Below are 19,417 nucleotides of genomic sequence, written 5' to 3' on the forward strand. Positions count from 1 at the left end.
TTTGCAATACGCACCGACACGGTCGACTTATTTGCTGGAGAATTGGCCTTCATGCAATCACGTCTCTCATGCGCCGTCTTTTTGTCAAAGTAGACTACCATAACTTCTCTCTAAACATACCTGGCCTCCACTAAATGTTTTGCTAATACATAGTCACGGGCCCTACGATGGAGAAACAAGTCCTCCTCTCAGAGTTTCTCTACTCTCTAATCTCACTAGCGGTTACAGTGTCAAGACCAGGAGGTGACTTGCCAGTCAATGTCTCGGCTTCTTAGCAACCAGGTCCCCGTAGCCCATGAAAATGGGTTTTGCCCCCGATGAATGCGAGAAGACGCTTGAAATTCTCAAAGCACACGAAATGGTAAGTGCGGGAGCTCATCTCTTGATACCTCTCGAATCTGGAGGACTGACTGTTCCAGAGAGAAGCTACAAAGGCTCCTGGCCACGCCTTGGGTCTATTGGGATGACCCATTTTAGCCGAGGACCTGATCTTCATTAACATACGGTGAGTATTCGCCCTCAGCCATGTTCGATCCGACTTGATATTGACAGTTACTGTGCTCACTATACTTCGATAGAGTAATTTTCACGAGACCCTCCCCTGCGACACGTCCATGAATCACCCCGATGTCGAGACCCGTTACACCGTGACCTCTTTCATTAGCCACAAGCCCCCCAAGGATGGAAGCGGCCCAGATACCTAAATCTTTTGGTCGTGATAGCTGACGAGGATATACATCATACTGCTGGCGTGTAAGTGCCTCGGCGGCATTTCCAGCTGTCGAGGAAAGTATTATTCGTAGGAATGCAAAACCGTTTTATCCGTGACATGATTTCGATATGCGAACTAGACTTTACGCAAAAGAAAGTAAAGAGGGCAAAAGGGGTGGCCGTATCCTTTTAGGATGCGCTCTGGTGGGCGCACGCAGAGTTTATAAGCATCATTCAATATTGCAACATATTGCCGGGATCGTCTATCGGCGTCCGCGCTGCTAAATGACTACTAACTCCACTCCTGGGCATATCTCAAGATTGATCTCCGATGATAAGAAACAACCACCGACCCGATCCCCAGGATACTAGTTGTGTGACTAATCAAATGCGAGGAGAAATGCGGACCTCGTTGATGAGCAACCGGCAAGCCCCTTGGTCCCCCTAACCACTCCTTTTTAGATATGGCTCATGCCGCCCTGATCCATCCAGCGACGGTAGCAATACCGGGTTCACTGATTGGTGCGGGGCAGTGATGTAGTAGTATTCGTGGATACGTCCACTTCAATTCAAGACAGTGTCCAGGTAATTGATTTTGAATTTGAGTATCGTGTCACGGTACACTGATAACAGCATAGAGGGACATTATACGTCTCTTCCAAACCAACAATGGCCTCCTCCAATAAGCACGTCGTCTTCGACGTAGTAGGTAAGCAAAGGAACCCATGGCAAAGGCATTTGAGACCACGAAGACAGCTAATCAGGCCCGGGCTACTAGGGACCCTGGTGGACTACGAGGCCTTCTACGAAGCCATCGAGGCCCGCCTAGGCGACCAGCTGCGCGCCCAGCACATCGGCGCCCGCCTCTTCGGCTACGCCTGGATGGAGGCCGGCGAGAAGGAGTACACCTACCTGAGCATGTCGGGCCACCACGTCGCCTTCTCCGACGTGCTCCGCGCCCTCTTCTACCGCACGCTGTGGCAGGCCGGCCTCGCCGACCCGCGCCGCTTCGCCACCGACGACGACCGCGACTTCCTCCTGGCCGCGTACCGCGCCCTGCGGGTCCGCCCGGGCGTCGCCGCGTGCTTCCGGACGCTCCACGACGCCGGGTACACCGTCTGGGCCCTCACGTCGGGCGACGTGGCGCGGGTCGCGGGTACCTCGCGAACGGCGGCATCGACTTCCCGCCCGAGAACTTCGTCTCGTGAGACAGCATCGGCGTGGGCAAGCCCGCCCCGGCCGTCTACGAGCACGTGCTGAAGAAGTTCCCGACCGAGGATCTCGATGCTTGGTTCGCGGCGGGTCACATGTGGGATGCGTCGGCCGCGCGACGGAGTGGGTAAGTAGCAGTGGTCTATAGTATGTGCACTGTCCATTCGCTGACTTGGCGATTTTCACCCCGAATAGCTTCAACGGCGCCTGGGTGTCCCTCTGGGAGAAAGAGAGCTGTTCCGATATCTTCGGGGACATGGATGTCGTAGCCGATAGTCTGCCGGAGCTGGCCGACGGTATAGTGGCTTTCAAGAAATAGCTAGTGGGAGAGTAATCATAAGGTATGGACCCCGAAATAGAGTTTATGCTGGAGAGCGGAGAAATACCCGAGATGTAGTGAGAGGGGGATTGTCCGATAGCGTACTGATCGCCCCGGCTTACACATGAATAAAGCGGATACGACAAAAATAAGGCTGGAGAGATATAGCGACTGCGTAAACGGAGTTGAGACTGTCACAGTTGGTGCTGTATCCTGAATTTAGCAGGCAACTGGCTAACGGCGCACATCAGGGCATAACTGGCAAGTAGAGCCAGGTCCTGCATTAGTCTACAGCTTGGCTTTCACATTTCCGTGTCCACCCTCTAAGATCTCATTCTTGGTGGACTCCAGGCGCTTCTTGGTGGCGCGGAACACTTCGGGCACACCCGTCTCTTCGAAACTTTTCCCGTGCCGCAGCATATTCACGATCCCCTTTGCCGAACGAAGAATCAGGGGCATGCCGTGTCCCGAGAAACCTGCCAGCACCATTTGGCCTGGTTTTTCTGGCACCTCGCCGACGTGTGGCATGAAATCTGAGCTGTAACCCATAACTGAGGCGATCACTTTAGCCAGAGCAGAACAAATAGATATATGGGACGCAACTAGGGTGGCTACTTACTGCCTGTCCATAGCTTATCAACCTTGGCACCACTGTCCTCCCAGCCGAAGAAGGTCCGCTGCATGAGCCCGTCGAAATGCGATTTGGCGGGCTCTATGAGCTTGCTATCATCGGCCACGTTGTACCAGTGAGAAGTGTCCCTCCCAGAACTTGACGCGGGCACCTCCGACAATGATGCTCCCGTCGGTTCGGGGATCAGGTAATCGTACATCGCGGGACCATGACGAATGCTGTACGTATAGGGGAGGAATGGTGTCCTACGAGCCTTGTCGGGCACAATGCGACTGCATATTCCCCGGACTGGCACAATGCGGTCCTTGAACTGCGGAGCGATCTTGGCCGTGTAGCCATTGGTGGCCAGAAGAACCTTCTTGGCTTTGATGCTGCCGCGGTCGGTCGTGACCAGCCAGCGGCCATCCGGCAACGGGGACTCGGAGACGTGCGTGACGGGGGTATGGGTTTGCAGGTTGGCACCCCTCTTCACAGCACCCTGCAGGAGATGAAGCACCAACTTGTACGGCCACAGGTGGCCAGCAGTGAAGGTAAAGCACGCCAACGCCCCTTTTACACCGGAAAGCTAAGCGCGGTTGCTGCTTGTCAGAGTCTCGCACCTTCTTGGCATGATACATGTATACAGGATAGGCTTACCTGCTCGGCATCTTTACCGTAGGCATGATACACGTCTTTCAGGCCAGCAACCCCAGATTTCCTCAATTCTATGAAGGCTTCGTGGGAGTCCTTGGCCATGACTGGGTCCAAGGTGGCGTCGCACGCTCTGGTCATGACGAAATCGCAGTCGATGTTCTCCTTTTCCACTAGCTCCTTGACGGCAAAGACCTGCGAAGCTTCATACGCCGCCACCTCGACGGCAGCCTTGACTCCGTACTTCTTAATGTACTTTGGCACATTGAAATAGACATCCGGTTTCACATGGCCGCCTGCATAACACGTCAGTTGGGTCAGTGGTGTGTGTGGGGGGAGGGGTTAAATGGTGGCTTACCATTCCTACCTGTGGCGCCCGAGCAAGCTTCTCGAGCTTCCAAGAGAGTCACTGATGGGGGCGAGGGATTGTCTTCGTAGATGAAATGGGCCAGAGAGGATCCGGCGAACCCGGCGCCGATGATAACGATGTCAGATTCCGTCGGCAGATCGGGAGTGGTACGGTGACTATCGAACTCGTGAAGCTCGGTCCTCCAGAAAGGCTGAGTCGAGTTGGGAACTGGAAAGCCCTCAGACGCCATGATGAGCTAACGGGTTCCAATGATGGTTGCCTGATTACTCCGTAAGTAGGTAGGAAATAGCGAGCTTCCAAGGTAAAACGTCAAGTGGCGGGCTACTTCTCTTGGCTTATCAACACTCTGGTCCAATTGAGACTTGTTCAGCCTCCGCAGAGTAACTACTAAGCCCTTAGCTAATGTGAGATAACAGATTGCTCTCGACCAAACACCCACAGAATCTTCAAGGAGCGTTATCTTGTCCATTTTGAGTTGCCCGACAGAACTCCCTTCAGGGCGGTGCCGCTATCGGCTGGCACCTGTACGTCCTCGACGGGGCAGGTCCACCCGCTAAAGCACGCTGTGGAGGTACGCTAGACGGCTTGCCCCGGGGTATCCGCCAGGATCAACCAGGGGTCGTTGATGCCAAGGCGCATCTGCCATCCCGGCGGGATTTGATAAGCAACCAAATTACGTCGCTTATCTGGGCTACAGGATCAGAGATACCAGAAGTGTATATATGGTATTCAAAGTTGCCAAGTGTGATAAGGGCCGGCCATTGAACGTAGCATCGGGCATAGGATCTGATCTGCGTATCTCTGTCATGGGATGGCATCCACAATCTAGGTGTCTCCACCTCCGCATTCTCGCTGCTGAAATGGGCTCGTTGCTTTCCAGCACGAGACTATATCCGTAATGGGACTATCGCGGACACCGAGTCGTCCATGGCTATCTCGTATTGCCATGGTAGGGTCAAGAGTTACATGTAGGCAACCAAGTAGTAAACAAGAATGGCATACTGAAGGAGAAGATCTTCGTTCTTCCAGTGTTCTGCCCTAATTTGTTATTCAAACATGGACTCGGCCAAAGCTAGCCAGATAGACCAGGTAGTTGAAAACTCGCCCAAGAAGACCTCGCTCGACGCTAAAGTCCGAGACGATGGTGAAGACGGATTGCACACGGTCACCACCACCGGCGTTGGCGACACAATTGCCTCCACGGGTATGTATGCGTGCAAACCGCTGGTGATCAGTGACACGACGATGGAACGCCTGAGACGGATATGCTGACAATGTCGGAACCAGACTACACGGAAGAGCAGTACAATAAACTGACCAAGAAGATTGACCGATACCTGATCCCGATCATGTATGTGGCGTCATTCGCTGTAAAATCGAGGCCGCACGATTGGCTGAACAAGGTATTAGGTTCTTCTGTTACGGAATCCAACAGACAGATAAGATATCAATCAGTGTTCAGGCTGTGAGTAGCTCGCAGTACCACACGAGTTGCACGATGCCATCACAATACTTACGATTCTCAGCTGTTCGGCCTGACTGACGACCTGGGGCTGCATGGACAGCAGTACCAGTGGTTGACTACCATGTAAGTATGAAAGAATATATTTAAGCTGTCTCAGGGGTGCTGACATTAATTTATATGTTAGCTTCTACATGACCTACCTTATCGGAGAGTTCCCATCGACATGGCTGTTGCAGAAGTGTAAAGCCGGGCGTACGTTGACAACATACATGGTCGGTTGGTGTAAGTCATTGGCGCAAGCCCACATACTGCTGTTTGCTGGGTGAACACCCAGAGAGTGCCGACTGACATAAAGTGTTGTCCTTTCAGCTTGCTGCTTGCTTCTGATCAGCGCTTGCAACAACTGGTCGGGTCTACTGGCCTTGCGTGCTCTCCAGGGCTTCTTCGAATGTAACATTACACCCGGCTTCCTCCTAATCACGGGGGCATGGTACCGCACTACCGAGCACGCCAGCCGGTCCCTGCTGTGGCAGACGTCGCAGGGCCTGCTCAGCATCGTCTGCAACCTGATCCTGTACGGGATCGCGCGCCGGGTCGCGGCCGTCGGCGGCATCGAGCCCTGGCGATGCATCACGCTCTTCTTGGCCGCGCTGACCCTGCTCGGCGCCGTCTGGTGCTGGTTCGTGCTCGGGACGCCGAACGAGGTTCGTTGGCTGAACGAGGAGGAGAAGCGCATGGCGTGCGCTTTGGGCGAAGACAGCACCGGCAAGCGGTGGCGTGGGCCCAGGTCCGAGAGTGCTTTCGGGATCTCCAGGTTTACTTTGGATTCTTCAATACGTCCCTGTGCTGTATTCCCAACGGGTGAGTAGGCATCCCGGATTTCCAATTGCGACACGCATGCCGTTGCTGACGGCGCGTCTCTGGTGGGATCACTACGTTCAGTTCGCTCATCTATAAGACTTTCGGGTTTGATCAATGGCAGTCCATGCTTTACAGCTTGCCTCGGAGTGGTGGGTGTCCATTCTCACAAAGGCGTTGATTGGGTACTGACTGGCGAAAGCCACTTGTGTCGTTGTTTTTGTGTTCGTCGCCTGGTAAAATTAGGTGCCAATAATGCCCGCACGGTCCCCTATTTCTTACTAAAACTCGACATGCTTAAAAAGGTATAGAAATATGTATAGAAATTGGAAAAATAAAAGTAAATAATATTTATAGGGGTTTTCTTTTAATATTTTAATAAACGATTTTTTAAATTACTAAGTTTTAAAAGAGTTATAAAAGATTTAAAAAAGTTTATAAATAAAATATTTTATAAAATAAAGAAATATATATAAGCTTTATTAAAAAATAAAGATTATAAAATATTTTTAAATTTTATTATATACGTAGTTATTATATAATAAAATAAATATAATAATATAGTTTATTATTATAGTTTAATTAAAATATAAGTAATAAAATTAATAAAGAAATAACTTAAAGAGTTATATTATAAAATTAAATAAGTATATAATAAAAGTAAGTTTAATTAAAAGCTTATATGTTTATATTAAAAATTAAGTTAATTTATATTATTAAATATACTTTTATTTAATATATATAAAATTAAAAAAATAATTACTTTAATCTTTAAATAAAATTATATATAAAAATACTTAATATAAATTTTTTTTAATTTTTATTTAATTTATAAACAGCTATATAAAACGTTCAGTTTTAGTAAAGAAATAAGGGCCGTGCGCAGACTTTAGGCACCTAACTTTACCTCTAGAAGTTCCAGAACCAACGCATGATCATCAGCATACTAAGCTGCATCGTATCCTTTATTGGAATGCTGATGATGTCTCTGCTCCCGAACACGTACGAAAACCGCTGGATCAATTGGGGGCATGTTCAACAAGACTTGTGTCTTCTCGTTGGCCTTGTTCTTACCTTAGAGTTTGAGTGAGTGCCCAGGGTCGCGTTCGAAGATGAGCGTAGAAACCACGGCTAACCATGGACCGGAACAGTCAGCTCCAACGTCGCCGGTAGGACTAAGAAGACGGTTGTCTCGTCTCTCACCCTCATTGCATACTGCGGTGGCAACATGGCGGGCGCTCAGGTGTTCCAAACGAAAGATGCCCCGCGCTATCTGGCAGGTACTATTACTTGTTCCGCTTGCTTTGGGGGCCAGATCATCGTCATCGCTCTTTGGATGCTGTGGTACATGTACGAGAATCGGCCTCGAGACCGAGAGGCAGCAGCAGCTGGTATCTCCAAAGAAAAGCAGGAGAGACTAGGTCGGGAGCTTGGCGAAGCCGATAAGACGGATAGGGAGAATCCTCATTTCCGATACGCCCTGTAGACCTTCTCACCGTTAGTTATGTAGGCACGTAGGCCCGACGTTCATCTTAACTTGACCACGGCAATTGCCTGATTGATTTGATTTGGACAGGTGCTGTTCTTGAATGTCATGGATTGACACAAGTTTTAGTGCACTTATCACGGCAGGTTTGCGAACAGTGCAGACTCCCCGACTCCCCGCTTTCAGGCGATTCGGTTAGCCGAAGCGGGAGAGATAAGGAGCTGCTCCCACTAGTATTTACGGTTAGTGCCACTGGAGTACATCATAAAGAGCTTCAACTTCTAGAGCTCGTTTTCTGAACAACAACCCATCCCAGCCTCGTCATCCTCCACGACATATTGTGCACCACATCCCGACGTGTAAGTCATCTTGAAGCTGCAGCTGGACTGTGATTTTCTTCCTTTCAAAGGACGTCGCCATGCTGTTCAATCACAGTGATACGCCGAAAGAGCCCGACGCATCCGAGCCACTGCTCCCACGTGCGTCGCGGCCGCGCAACGGGGCAGCTCGGCTTTGGGTCCTCCGTCTCGGCGTAGCCGTCGCCACGATCGGAACTCTTCTGGTGTTGCTGAACCTGTCGCTCCACGACCATAGTGGCGGCAGCGGCGGCGACGACGATGGCTCTGGCTCAAAAGAGGGAGAAGCGCCGTTGTCCGCCGCGTCACTCGAAGCCTGCGCCTGGCCCCTGCTGGAACCCCACATCGCGCTGCTCGACGTGCCCGCCATTGCGCGCGATGAGTATCTGTCCCGACAGGAGAGCACTGGCATCGGCGCTTGCCGCGGCAGGTGTCGACGCCTTTGTCGCGGAGCCCTCGGCTTCGACGGAGTACTACGCCAATATCTCGGCCTCCTTTGATTTGTCGGAGCGGCCGTTCCTGATGCTTCTCGAGGCCAAGACAGGCGCCTTTTCTTATCTGGTTCCACAGTTTGAAAACGGGCGCATCGCCGGGCTGGACATGGTATACGACAACGACAAGAAGAACACCGACGAAGAAGTGGCGGTGGCATGGGCCGAGGAGGAATCGCCGTACGCGGTGCTGGCGCGCGCGCGACCGGGCTGGAAGAAGGTCATGCTCGACGAGCACGCGCGGTACATGATCGCGGCGGGCCTGCAGGGCGCCGGCATCGATGTCGTGCCCATGAGCGAGACGGTGCAGTCGCTGCGGGCCGTCAAGACCGAGGCCGAGATCGCCATCCTGCGGGGCATCAACACCTTCACCCTGGAGCTGGTGCGGTCCGTGCAGAAGTGCCTCCGCGTCGGCATGGCGCAAGAGGCCGTCGTCACGGCTTCGCGCAACCTGTTCACCCGCGCCCGCGTCGGCGAGGGCTTTTGGTCCATCGTCCTGTTCGGCGACCAGGCCGCATTCCCGCACGGGGGCAAGCACGGCAAGGCGCTGGCCGAGGGCGAGTTCGCGCTCATCGACATCGGCTCCGCGCTGCACGGCTACGGGAGCGACGTGACGCGCACGATCCTGCCCACGGGGGCCGAGGTCAGCGACGAGCTGATGGGCATCTGGCGCACGGTCTACGCGGCGCAGTCGGCGAGCTTCGGCCGCATGCGCGCCAACGAGACGTGCTCCGATGTCGATGCGGCCTCGAGGGTCGTCGTCAAGGAAGCCGGCTACGGCCCGTTCTACACCCATCGTCTCGGCCACGGGCTTGGGCTCGAGATGCATGAGCACCCCTACCTCAACGGGGCGAACAGCGAGAAACTGAAGCTTGGTGAAGTTGTCACGAATGAGCCGGTACATGATCCTAACTCCCATCTCTCCATTTCCGTGGCACGCAGCTAACATCTGCGCAATAGGGAATCTACGTCACGATGGAGCAAGCGAAAACCATTGGGAAGGAGATCGGGTTCGGAGTCAGACTAGAGGACCCGATTCTTGTCACAGATAAAGGTGGTGAGCCCATGACGGGGGCGAAGGGCACGTTCGCCCTACGACCCCTAAAGCAATAGTGTGTATATTTCGAGGCAGGATCCCCCTCATCATCGCCGAGCATATAGAACGAGCATACCATTATAGACGTTATTTCACGGAAGCACCTCTGCGACGTTGCAACAACTACAGAATTGGCAAGGCAAGAGTATGCAACGGCCTCCAAGCCGAGCTTAGCCATATTCCCCGCTTGACAAGTCATTCTTATCTATGAGGCACGATCGCAGTGTGGGAGACTATCAGCAACGCATATGTAGCTTCATAATCCGTGCCGTCCACACTAGACCAATTCTAGCAGATGAGTGGGTGGGTGGTTGGGTGCTGGATCAAGCGAATCGCTCCAGCTCCGAGGGCAAAGAATGGAGAAAATAGAAGAATGCGGAGAGGGGAACGATCCATCCCGAGCTTCTTCTGCATAATCGACTCCGTTGTCCGCTTTCACTGCCAATATTTGATTTGCATGCGACTAATAGCCATATTGAACCGCATGATGGCACGCATTTTCTTGTACGAGGCCCCAGCTGCAATGATGAATAGGACGCGGCTGACCCGACGACAGCATTGGTGGCACTGGGCATATTGGCGGAGCAGTCCTACATAAAACGGTTGAGAGGATCCCCGGCTCAGTGGTGACCGTTCTTGTCTGCGATGAAGACAAGGCACAGAGATTGGTTTCGAAGTATCCGCAAGTCAAGCCAGTGATCGGTGACCTGGAGAGCTTTGACTTGATCGAAGCTTCTTCTCGTGAAGCTGACATCGTGATCAATACCACACCTGACATCACCCACGACAAGGCTATCGAATCTGCGATCAATGGATGTAAGTGAATAATTTGGGAGAACTATAAGTATAGTAGCAACACTGATAACACGGATTAGTAACTGCCTGATCAACGAAAGGGTACTACATCCACACCTCAGGGGCTTCTATTCTCTGGGACGAGCCAAATGGTTCTAGGGAGGCTCAGACCTGGGACGACGTGGACGACATCCAGGACATCCTGGCGCTAGACTTGGACAAGACGCACAGCGCTACTGACAGTGTAAGCAAATGCATCATTGAGTTAAACAAGTTGCGTCGGAGTTGTACTAGATGTACTGAACGTCGCCATAGTTGGTTCGCAATGCAGCCGCGGATGTGAACGTGGCCATCATCTCGCCCGGGTTTGTTGGTGGCATGAGCCCATCTATCGAGCATCCGACGCCGATCACGACGCCAGGCTTTGTCCTCACGTCTCGGGCATTCAAGACGGGATTCCAGATCGCGCAAGGAGAAATCAACATGCATGGATCCATGTCGAAGACATCGCTGAGATGTACTTGGTACTTGTGGAGAAAGCGCTCGCTTCGGACCAGAGCTGCTGGGGTAAAGAAGCTTATTATTTTGCAGTTGGGGAAGTCATTGCCTTCTCCGACGCGATGCAGAGTCTCGCTCCGGTGCTGCTCAAACATGGCGTGATCGAGAGCGCAAAGGTGCACAGCGTCAAAAACGGAAGACGCAGCTAAGGCAAGCATGTACAGCGACAGCTACACGGAAGAATCGGTGCCGCCAGCGGCGGATTCCTGGGCCATGCACATCGCGATCATGTACGGGGTCAACATGCGACTCCGGGCGACGAGAATGACGAAGCTGGGCTGGAAACCTCGGAAGGGGCCCAGTGTGGGGACTTTCGACGAGGTCTTCGGCACCTTTTTGCGTTCGGAAAGAGAGGCTGCTGATAAGGGTAAGGCGTGAGTGATGTAGTGTCTCACGGCATCGTACGACGCAACAAGCCACATCCGGCGAGCACCTGATGTGCACGATCAGGAAACCACCGTGGGATTGGGGAGGGGTGCGGGGAGCGACGTCAAAGCGTTTCATCATGCTTGCTGGGGAACTTCTCGCTGGCTGTATGCACTTTATGTACTTGTAGGTCCCAGAGGAGATAGATAGGCCAGTACTGTGGCAGAAACACATATAAATTCCTGTCCTCTGCCGTACCTTATGTTGGACTAAGTATAAGCCATGGCGTAAAGAATGGAAGTGGAAAACGATTGATGAATTGAAATTTTCTGCTTGCAGATGCGTTGCCGATCAGGAAGCCACAGGTACATTACTGTCTGACTGACAGGCGGGCACGTGGGGGAATGGGACAAGTCAGACAGTGTTTTGTTTTCAGAAGCAACACAGGCACAGTGACTGACTGCAAGTGGTGAGTAGTGCATTCTACTGGTCTCAGCTGGAGCTGCCAGCCTTAAAGCCCCTTGTCAGAGCAGAACAGAGGGGGGAGTGAGTTGTGGCTAGTGCTCCACTCTTCTTTTTAGCTCTTCAACACTTTGCCTGTCCCGTCGCAACCAGACATTTCTTTTTTTCTATTCGGGATGACGAAAGCTTAATAGAAATCGAAGGCGGCTTTCTCACTCATCCTCTCTTTTGTAACGCATATATCTCCTGTCTGAGCTGCCCGCCTTCTAGTATACGTGCTCGACTTCGTCCCTAATCGCGTCCTTACATACTGCCTTGTCTCCTTGTTTCTCATAATCTTCCTTCATCTCGACTAAACCCGGCCGTTCCATCGTCTTTCCCCGCTGGTTCAGTGCTGGCTCCTGGCTTTCCCCACGTTATCAGAGCTCGAGGACTCCACCGTCAACTTGCGACTCACTTGCGCCTTGACTCGACGACTCGACCCGGCCATTCGAGCATGTCGCTAGACTCGTCGGACTGCGACTGCTCGAGAAACGGGGATATTCACCGTGATCGCCTTGCTCAGCTCCCCGACAGTCTTCTGCTCCACATCTTTGATATTCTGGGTCGCATCTCCAAGCGCGAGCTCTGCAATGTCTCCCGCCTGAGCAAGAAGTACCACAAACTCAGCGATGCCATTCTTTACAAAAGCATTCTTTTCGAGACCCCCGAACTGCATCTCATCTTCAGCGATTCCCTCCAACGCAGGCCTCGCCGTGGGTCCGCCATCTATGAGGTCAAGCTGGCTTATCCCTCCTCGGAGCTCTCCCAGTTAGCCCTCGATGCGCCCGTCCACGGCTCTCACTATGATCCCGCGCGCTTCGACGGTCTATCGCGCACACTGTCCATCATGTCCAACCTCGAGACCCTGGACATTGCTGTGCCCGCCGTCCTGCTTCATGGAATCGGAACCTTGTTTAATGGACCATTTGACTTGGCCTGTTTGAAGCATTGTTCCTTGTTCTATCAGACCCCCGACGACCAATACTGGGATCTTCGAGAGAACATCCACATTTTCTCTCACCCAACTCTCGAAACTCTAACCATAAAGCGCGCCAAGCTGGATTACCGGGGGTTTGATTTTCTTGAGCGACCCCACGAGACAAGTCTCAAAAGACTCCGCCTAATAGAATGCGATATCAATGATGATGCGCTTTCCGACGTCCTCGAGTTTCCCGAGGCTTTGGAGGAATTCGTCATGACTCAGACTGACGAGCCAGAACCTGCGCTGGAAGAGAGCTCCGATAACTTCGGCGACTACATTATCGCCCTGGGGTCGCAAGGGCATTCCTTGAAGAGCTTAACGATCGACTCCCCGACTCTCAGCTGCCGCAAAGCTTTGCGCATGAGGGAGTTTACCGCTCTCAAGACCCTGCGCATGAACTGGGATTACCAATTGTTCGGAAAATCGTCCAAGAAGCCGCGTCTCCACTCCGTGGGCCTCCCGCCCGAGCTAGAAGTGCTGGAACTCTTCAACGAACTGGGCCACGACGAAGAAGTAACTGAACTCTTGCTCTATTTGCTTCAGACAAAGAGTATCGTTGCCAGCACCTGGAAGAGATTTATAGTCGTTGAGGGTGATAATGGGGTGTCCCAGGACATCATCGACGCGTGCAAGTCACAGGACCTGCAACTGGATATTATTGGGGCCATGGATACCGACTAGAGACAGTAGAGTGCGATAGAATGCAGCCTGGGTCAAGATGCAGGATAGATGAAGGCAGCGTCCGGGAGATTTCCGTGCTATAGTTGGCTATACGACTAGGACATCTGTTATGAACGAAGAAGAAAGGAAGCTAGATATACATACAGACTAGAGACTCTTTATATACCACGCATGATGCCAAGGCCAACAACACAGTGTTCATCAACTACGGCCTTCAACGTGGGGTAATGGTACTTTCTTCAGCTTGGGGTTGCATCCCGAGATGCTCTGAGCGGCTCTGTAGGGGGGTGCCAGACGTTATCTTTGTTCACGCCTAATTTGCACCTTATGCAGCGAAACGGGCCGAGGCAATCCGTCTACCTCCGAGTTCGAGTCGGGCTGTGCTTCTCATGCATCGTTATTGAGCCAGCTGGCGGCCGGGGAATAAGGGATGTTTACTCACAGCCTTTGTCATTGGGGGAGCAAGGGCTCAATTAGCCAAGTCCCACTCTGGATTTATCTCTGGGGACCTGGTTTTCGTGAACTTACAAGTCGAAAGGAAGCCCGAGACATCATTACTCAATCGATTATGGCTCTTGCAAAGTCAAATATGCGAATGGCAATCTTGTTGTGTCACTATTGGTGTCCGTAGGAATCGGGATCAGGGATAAATAAGAATCCGAATTGGGCTTGGCTCTTCCAACATTCGCCAAAACACCACAATACTGACCATAGCAATGGTTCTAAATAAAAGATCTACGGCATAGAATTATACAATTTTTGAGCCTGCAATATAGGTGAAGGGACTTCGATGAGCGATGCGGCGATTGGTTACTGCATCGCGGGCGACGGAAAGGAAACGCGAATGATGCCCATGTGAAAGGAGCAAAAGTCCGCGAGAATTTGCTATTATAAATGTGTCAAATCGGTTTGTAACTCAACGCCGACCCGGTGGTATTACATCGCGTCAAGAAACATGATTCGTATCGCAGATAAGTATCGTATCGTACCGTACAATTCAGCCCCGTGCTCTCAGTTTCGGCCTTCCGTATCGAAGCTGCTGTCATTCGCCACCGGCACTCCGAAGGAGGGTCCGAATTTGCATCTGTTGCTCAGATTTCGCTGCAGCCGCTGCTCCTCCTTGGCCTCGCGCGTGATGATTCTGGAGAGCCGCCGTTCTTCGTCCTCGGCACCACTGGCAGCGCTGGCTACCGTGCCCGCGCCGGTCGTCGAAGCGCCCTCGTCGACGTCTTCCTTCTCCTTCTGCCGCCGATGCTCCTTCCCGTCGTGCTCCCGCTCGAACGCCAGCGCCGTCGTGACGCGCTCGCTGGACTGCTTGGCCTGCGCCTCCTCGGCGATCATGGCGTAGTGGGACCGGCGGAAGACGCCGAGGGCGCTGAGGGCGCAGCCGACGAGCCACCAGGCGAACAGGACGGGCAGGGCGTAGCGGAGGTGGGGGTTGCAGCCGCGGGACCAGATGTCCAGCAGGGTCTGGTAGACCTCGTGGGAGGGGAAGAGGTAGCCGAGGCGGTAGAAGGCCGGCGAGAGCTCGAACGGCAGCAGGATCGAGGTGACGTTCATGATGACCCAGGAGATGAGGGCCATGGGCACGTAGGGCACGGGCAGCCAGATGGTGAAGACGTCGATGAGCTGGAAGTTGAGGTGCGCGAACAGCCACAGCACCATCCAGCTCTGGCCGAACTGCAGCGCGCCCACGTCCCAGCCGGCGCGGAAGGCCCAGATCATGCCCGTGACGCACACGGACCCGACGAGGCAGTAGGCCGCCGACAGCAGGAACCGGATGACCATGACGCGCGACGGGTGCACGCGCGCGTAGATCTTCAGGTTGGCGTAGAGGCCGTTGATGGCGCCGAGGTAGAAGAACTCCTGGATTAGGATCAGGATGATGACGAGCGTGTTGTAAATGGCGCGCGAGCCCTGGCTTGTCGGCTGGAGGTCGTCCTGCCGCAGCTTCCACGGGTTCGCGAGGACGGTGAAGGCCTCGGGGCTGGTGAGGCGCCGGATCTGGCCCGTCCCGCCCGCGCGGGAGTAGGCGACGCGCGCGGCCTCGACGAGGGTCTGCACGTTGGATAGCACGGCCGTGTCGGCGACGGTGGAGTAGCGGGCCTCGTTCCAGATCAGCGTCATGACATCCGAGGCGTTGTAGCCGAGGGCGGGCGAGCCGCCGCCTAGCGCATCCTGGAGGCGGGAAGAGCCGTTGGCCGTCACGTAGAGGCCGCCCCAGTAGCGCATGCTACAAACGGCGGATCGAAGCTCGTCCGGGGTCGGGAAGGCGTCCGGCGCGGCATCGACCAGCGTCGGAAATGAATCGCCCTTTAATGACTCGTAGGCGACCCGCACCGCGGCCCCGATGGCGCCACCATCGTAGTCGGCGAAGGCGATGTGGATGTTGTGGGTGTGCTCGGTCTGCTGGTAGAGGGAACCGAAACAATAGGCGAAGAGGCCTAGGAAGAGGAGCTGCAGGAGGATGAAGTTCTTGATGGCGATTTTGAAGAAGGCCTTGCCGAGCCCCGAGTGCTCGCCCCAGCGGACGCGGTTGTCGGTCGCTTTGGTGTAATGCCACATGACCAAGATCTTGCCTTCTTTCGGTCTGGACTAATAACTCAAGAGGCCAGGAACTCACGGGTTCAGCCGTTCGACAGAGCCGGTCAAAACATCTGATCTGGGCAAGGGGCGCATTTTGTTATGAAACGACTCAATCAGGAAGACGGTGAAATTTTCGAGGTGGAGTGATGGTGGAGAGACCGGGTCCTCCGGCGGCCCATGGCCCCTGTTCACGATGATGCCAAAGCAGGTTTCTAGCTTGTACTGTAGTAGTATTGTAGCAGCTATTTCAATCCCAACTGAGAGGTCCACACATGGTGCAACAAAATTCCCCCAAAGGTCCCGACGGAGCGGTCGCCGTCAGCTCACCACCACACCACCACCTTCGCCATCAGAAACTTTTTCTCCATCGTCGGTGTGCTTATTATTAGGCTCGAGCTAATACACATAGTGCGGCGATTATGTAACGTGGTTCATTTAACGAAGGAATCACCACATCATTATGACAATTGGCTCAATGGGGAATTGGTCTCACTGAGCAAATGGCCAATCAATGAATGATATCTGTATATACGACATATGTATTCATGTTTGCTGTGCATCAAGCAAGCTATTTACAAGAAAAGTAGAAATAGGTGAGTCCGGAGTCCCAAGCGGCGCATTCCAATGACCCCACCACGTAGTCGCACTGCTACACGCTCCAAGAGGGAAAGCATGTAGTAGTGAGCACAATACGATATTTAGCAAGATGCCGGGCTGGGCACGTTGCTGCACTTGGACGAGGGCTCGCCGCCCGAGATTTTGACACCGCTCCACTGCCAGTTGGAGCACGCGCCCTTGGCGCAGAGGATGTAGACCGGCGTGGCCTTGCTGCCGACGGAGCCGGTGACGCCCTCGAGGGAGAGGTCGGTGATGGGGACGCCGTCGGTGGGCTTGCCCGTGGGCTTGCCGTTCTCGTAGTCCTGCTCGATGACGATGCCGTACTTGGCGATGTTGCTGAGCGTGATGTCGCGGTACTCGACGCCCGAGACGCTGCCGGTGGCGCCATAGACCGTCTTGATGCGCACGCCGTTGTCCGAGTCGGCGATGGACGTCGACAGCACGTGCACGTCCTTGACCACGTTGTCGCTGCGGCCGCCCACCGACCCGATCGACACGCCGTGCCCGCCCGAGCACGTGCCGCCCGTGAAGGTGATGTTGGTGCCGCTGTTGACGGCCAGGCAGTCGTCCTGGTTCTTGATGTTCGCGCCCGAGATGTACACGCCGTCCGACGAGCCGACGTCGAAGGCGTCTGTGTTGTGTCCGCCCTGCGTATCGCCGGCGCTGTTGTCGATGGTGATGTCGTACCTGCAAGAAGTGGTGGCGGCGATTAGCTCAAAGCCTCTGGCCGTTACGGTGGTTACTAATCAGTCACTTACACCCCAAGGTTCTTAGCACCGTTGATGCTGAAGCCCTGAACGGGGGTGTTCTTCACGTTGAGCCCCTTGATGTTGGAGTCTGTGAGCTTGTGTGCGTAGAAGAACCTGGCAAATCCGTTAGTCGTTTATCCACTTTAAACCTTCTCGTCGATCTGAGAGCAGGGTAGTAAATGTACTTGGGCTTCTTGGTGCCACCGTTGCTGCCCTTGCCGTCCCACCACTTGCCGCCGTTGCCGTCGATGACATGGCCGCTGGCGCCGTCGATCAGGATGTTGTTGCCGGAGAAGGAGAGGAGCGGGCCTTTCCAGGCCTTGAAGCCGAAGCTGGTGGTGCCCTTGAAGGTGACGTGGGTGCCATCCTTGAGGCCGGTCATGTCCAGCGTGGTGCCGGCGGGCACCGAGATGCTGTCGAGCACGATGGTCGAGCACGACGTCTTGCCCTTCATGGCGGCCGCCGCGTCGGTGAAGGTGCAGCTGTCGGCGCGGGTCTCGAGGCCGGCGGGCATGGCGGCAGCCTGCAGCGCGGCGGCGGCGCAGAGGCCGAGGACGGTCTTGGAGTACATGGTGGAGGTGGTGCTGGTGGGGTAGTAGTAATCAAGGTCCTTGGACTGTGACTAGAACGACTGAGGAAAGGTACGAAAGAACGCGTACAGCGCAGTATACTGAACGAAAGTAAAAATAAGTCGTGATGATTGGCTCAGCCAAGACTTGGCAGGTACGGGATGTAACGAAGGGAAGGGATGCTATTATATCAGAAAGCTTGGTAGAAGGAAAGTCCTAGCGTAAGTGGCCAGCCGGAGCCCGTTCTTATATAAACTAGCCATGACTTACCGTGGAGGTGGATATACGAGGTTGTGGCCGCTTTGGTGAGCACAGGGAGGTGAGAGACACGAGTTGGTGCCGTAGTGCCGGCGCCATCACCACTTTGGCCGGCCCTGGTCGACCTCACGGGGGTTTGGATGGCTCTACCTGGCACGAGATACTGCACGACTGGTGAGAGTCCAGGGATCAGTGAGTAATGAACACAAGAGCCGACGTAAGCAGGTGGGAACCGTTCAAGAATTAGCGGCGGGAATTGAAGGGGAGCAGAACGATCGGATGGAAGCAGGGGTTCGTTATGATAATATTCCCCCAATCAAAGGGTGAGGTTCGGAGTTCTTGCATGTTCCCATTTCCCAACGGACAAGACCCGGTTGATGGAAATTACTTGTGGCCATTAGTCGGCTGGTTCGAGTTTCACTGTCTTACTGTCTACCCCAGAACGGGGTTACTAGCCCGTATACGCCTCTGATCATAAGATAATAAGAAATGAACTTCAGCAGATCAAAACAATTCCATGGTCGAGCGAAGACTCGTATCTGGGCTGACTACGGAATACCGAGGATGGCTTTCGGACGTCTACATGCAGCACGGTCTCATCCTTACTCCCCCTTCAGACTGAGCTGAGCGCTTGCAGGGATAGGACGGTCCCACTGGTTCTGTCCTTCATATCCCGCCAGCGGAGTCTCCCTAGCCTCAAATCTCACGTCGAATCTACACTGCTCCACCCATGGCTGTCAAGGGGTGACCAGGAACCTGCATCTCGGTGGACGATCATCGGCATAAGTAACACCTAACGATAGATAGCCTGGCCGGTAAGTACTGGTGCCGTAAATCTAGAAGCCTCACTCCATCAACGAATCCCATACAGCTGGATGATAAACCGAGGAAAAGTAGATTACCATACGTCTAGAGAAACACCAGCATGCCGCCAGACTGCCCTTGCTGTCTTGACTGCCATGGACAAAGCAGTGGGGTTGATTATTCTTCCTCATTGACTATTGATGTAATATCTATTTGATAAAACCGCCGTGATGAAATTAATTGGGAAAAGAGCCTTGAATCACGACGGAACCCGGAGAATAAAAGAGCAAACGCCCGTCTCTTTGCAGTATCCTCACCAGGC

At 53.7% G+C, this 19,417-nt stretch overlaps 9 protein-coding genes across 9 annotated transcripts; 6 read left to right on the forward strand and 3 right to left on the reverse strand.

The window, feature by feature from the left end:
• Nucleotides 1-301: 301 nt before the first annotated feature.
• Nucleotides 302-704, forward strand: PG994_015070 (uncharacterized protein; the record flags this gene model as incomplete). Its single annotated transcript, XM_066866479.1, has 2 exons — nt 302-361; nt 579-704. The coding sequence occupies 2 exons, from the start codon at nt 302-304 to the stop codon at nt 702-704; spliced, it is 186 nt and encodes a 61-aa protein (XP_066708155.1).
• Nucleotides 705-1,380: 676 nt separating this feature from the next.
• On the forward strand, nt 1,381-2,242 carry PG994_015071 (2-haloacid dehalogenase; the record flags this gene model as incomplete). The annotated part of the gene is made up of 4 exons (XM_066866480.1): nt 1,381-1,416; nt 1,468-1,867; nt 1,921-2,050; nt 2,119-2,242. 4 exons carry the CDS (start codon nt 1,381-1,383, stop codon nt 2,240-2,242), a joined length of 690 nt encoding a protein of 229 aa, XP_066708156.1.
• A 288-nt stretch (nt 2,243-2,530) lies between these two features.
• Nucleotides 2,531-4,102, reverse strand: PG994_015072 (Gamma-glutamylputrescine oxidoreductase; the record flags this gene model as incomplete). Its single annotated transcript, XM_066866481.1, has 4 exons — nt 2,531-2,805; nt 2,862-3,438; nt 3,510-3,799; nt 3,862-4,102. 4 exons carry the CDS (start codon nt 4,100-4,102, stop codon nt 2,531-2,533), a joined length of 1,383 nt encoding a protein of 460 aa, XP_066708157.1.
• An 827-nt stretch (nt 4,103-4,929) lies between these two features.
• Nucleotides 4,930-7,682, forward strand: PG994_015073 (MFS transporter; the record flags this gene model as incomplete). The annotated part of the gene is made up of 6 exons (XM_066866482.1): nt 4,930-5,077; nt 5,161-5,276; nt 5,400-5,461; nt 5,523-5,590; nt 5,708-6,133; nt 7,348-7,682. 6 exons carry the CDS (start codon nt 4,930-4,932, stop codon nt 7,680-7,682), a joined length of 1,155 nt encoding a protein of 384 aa, XP_066708158.1.
• Nucleotides 7,683-8,100: 418 nt separating this feature from the next.
• On the forward strand, nt 8,101-9,642 carry PG994_015074 (X-Pro dipeptidase; the record flags this gene model as incomplete). The annotated part of the gene is given in 3 exon segments (XM_066866483.1): nt 8,101-8,420; nt 8,437-9,427; nt 9,490-9,642. The coding sequence occupies 3 exon segments, from the start codon at nt 8,101-8,103 to the stop codon at nt 9,640-9,642; spliced, it is 1,464 nt and encodes a 487-aa protein (XP_066708159.1).
• Nucleotides 9,643-10,182: 540 nt separating this feature from the next.
• On the forward strand, nt 10,183-11,356 carry PG994_015075 (uncharacterized protein; the record flags this gene model as incomplete). Its single annotated transcript, XM_066866484.1, has 4 exons — nt 10,183-10,441; nt 10,522-10,664; nt 10,736-10,937; nt 11,124-11,356. Coding segments are annotated over 4 exons (837 nt in total), but the record flags the coding sequence as incomplete, so codon positions are not given.
• Nucleotides 11,357-12,302: 946 nt separating this feature from the next.
• PG994_015076 (F-box domain-containing protein) lies at nt 12,303-13,511 on the forward strand (the record flags this gene model as incomplete). The annotated part of the gene is made up of 1 exon (XM_066866485.1): nt 12,303-13,511. One exon carries the CDS (start codon nt 12,303-12,305, stop codon nt 13,509-13,511), a length of 1,209 nt encoding a protein of 402 aa, XP_066708161.1.
• Nucleotides 13,512-14,522: 1,011 nt separating this feature from the next.
• PG994_015077 (uncharacterized protein) lies at nt 14,523-16,076 on the reverse strand (the record flags this gene model as incomplete). Its single annotated transcript, XM_066866486.1, has 1 exon — nt 14,523-16,076. The coding sequence occupies one exon, from the start codon at nt 16,074-16,076 to the stop codon at nt 14,523-14,525; it is 1,554 nt and encodes a 517-aa protein (XP_066708162.1).
• A 719-nt stretch (nt 16,077-16,795) lies between these two features.
• Nucleotides 16,796-18,035, reverse strand: PG994_015078 (endo-polygalacturonase; the record flags this gene model as incomplete). The annotated part of the gene is made up of 3 exons (XM_066866487.1): nt 16,796-17,402; nt 17,474-17,578; nt 17,650-18,035. 3 exons carry the CDS (start codon nt 18,033-18,035, stop codon nt 16,796-16,798), a joined length of 1,098 nt encoding a protein of 365 aa, XP_066708163.1.
• Between the last annotated feature and the right edge of the window lie 1,382 nt (nt 18,036-19,417).

This window comes from Apiospora phragmitis (genome assembly GCF_038363925.1).
Source record: "Apiospora phragmitis strain CBS 135458 chromosome Unknown utg000014l:1.0-1827420.0:1.0-1829600.0, whole genome shotgun sequence".
NCBI classification, from domain to species: domain Eukaryota; kingdom Fungi; phylum Ascomycota; class Sordariomycetes; order Amphisphaeriales; family Apiosporaceae; genus Apiospora; species Apiospora phragmitis.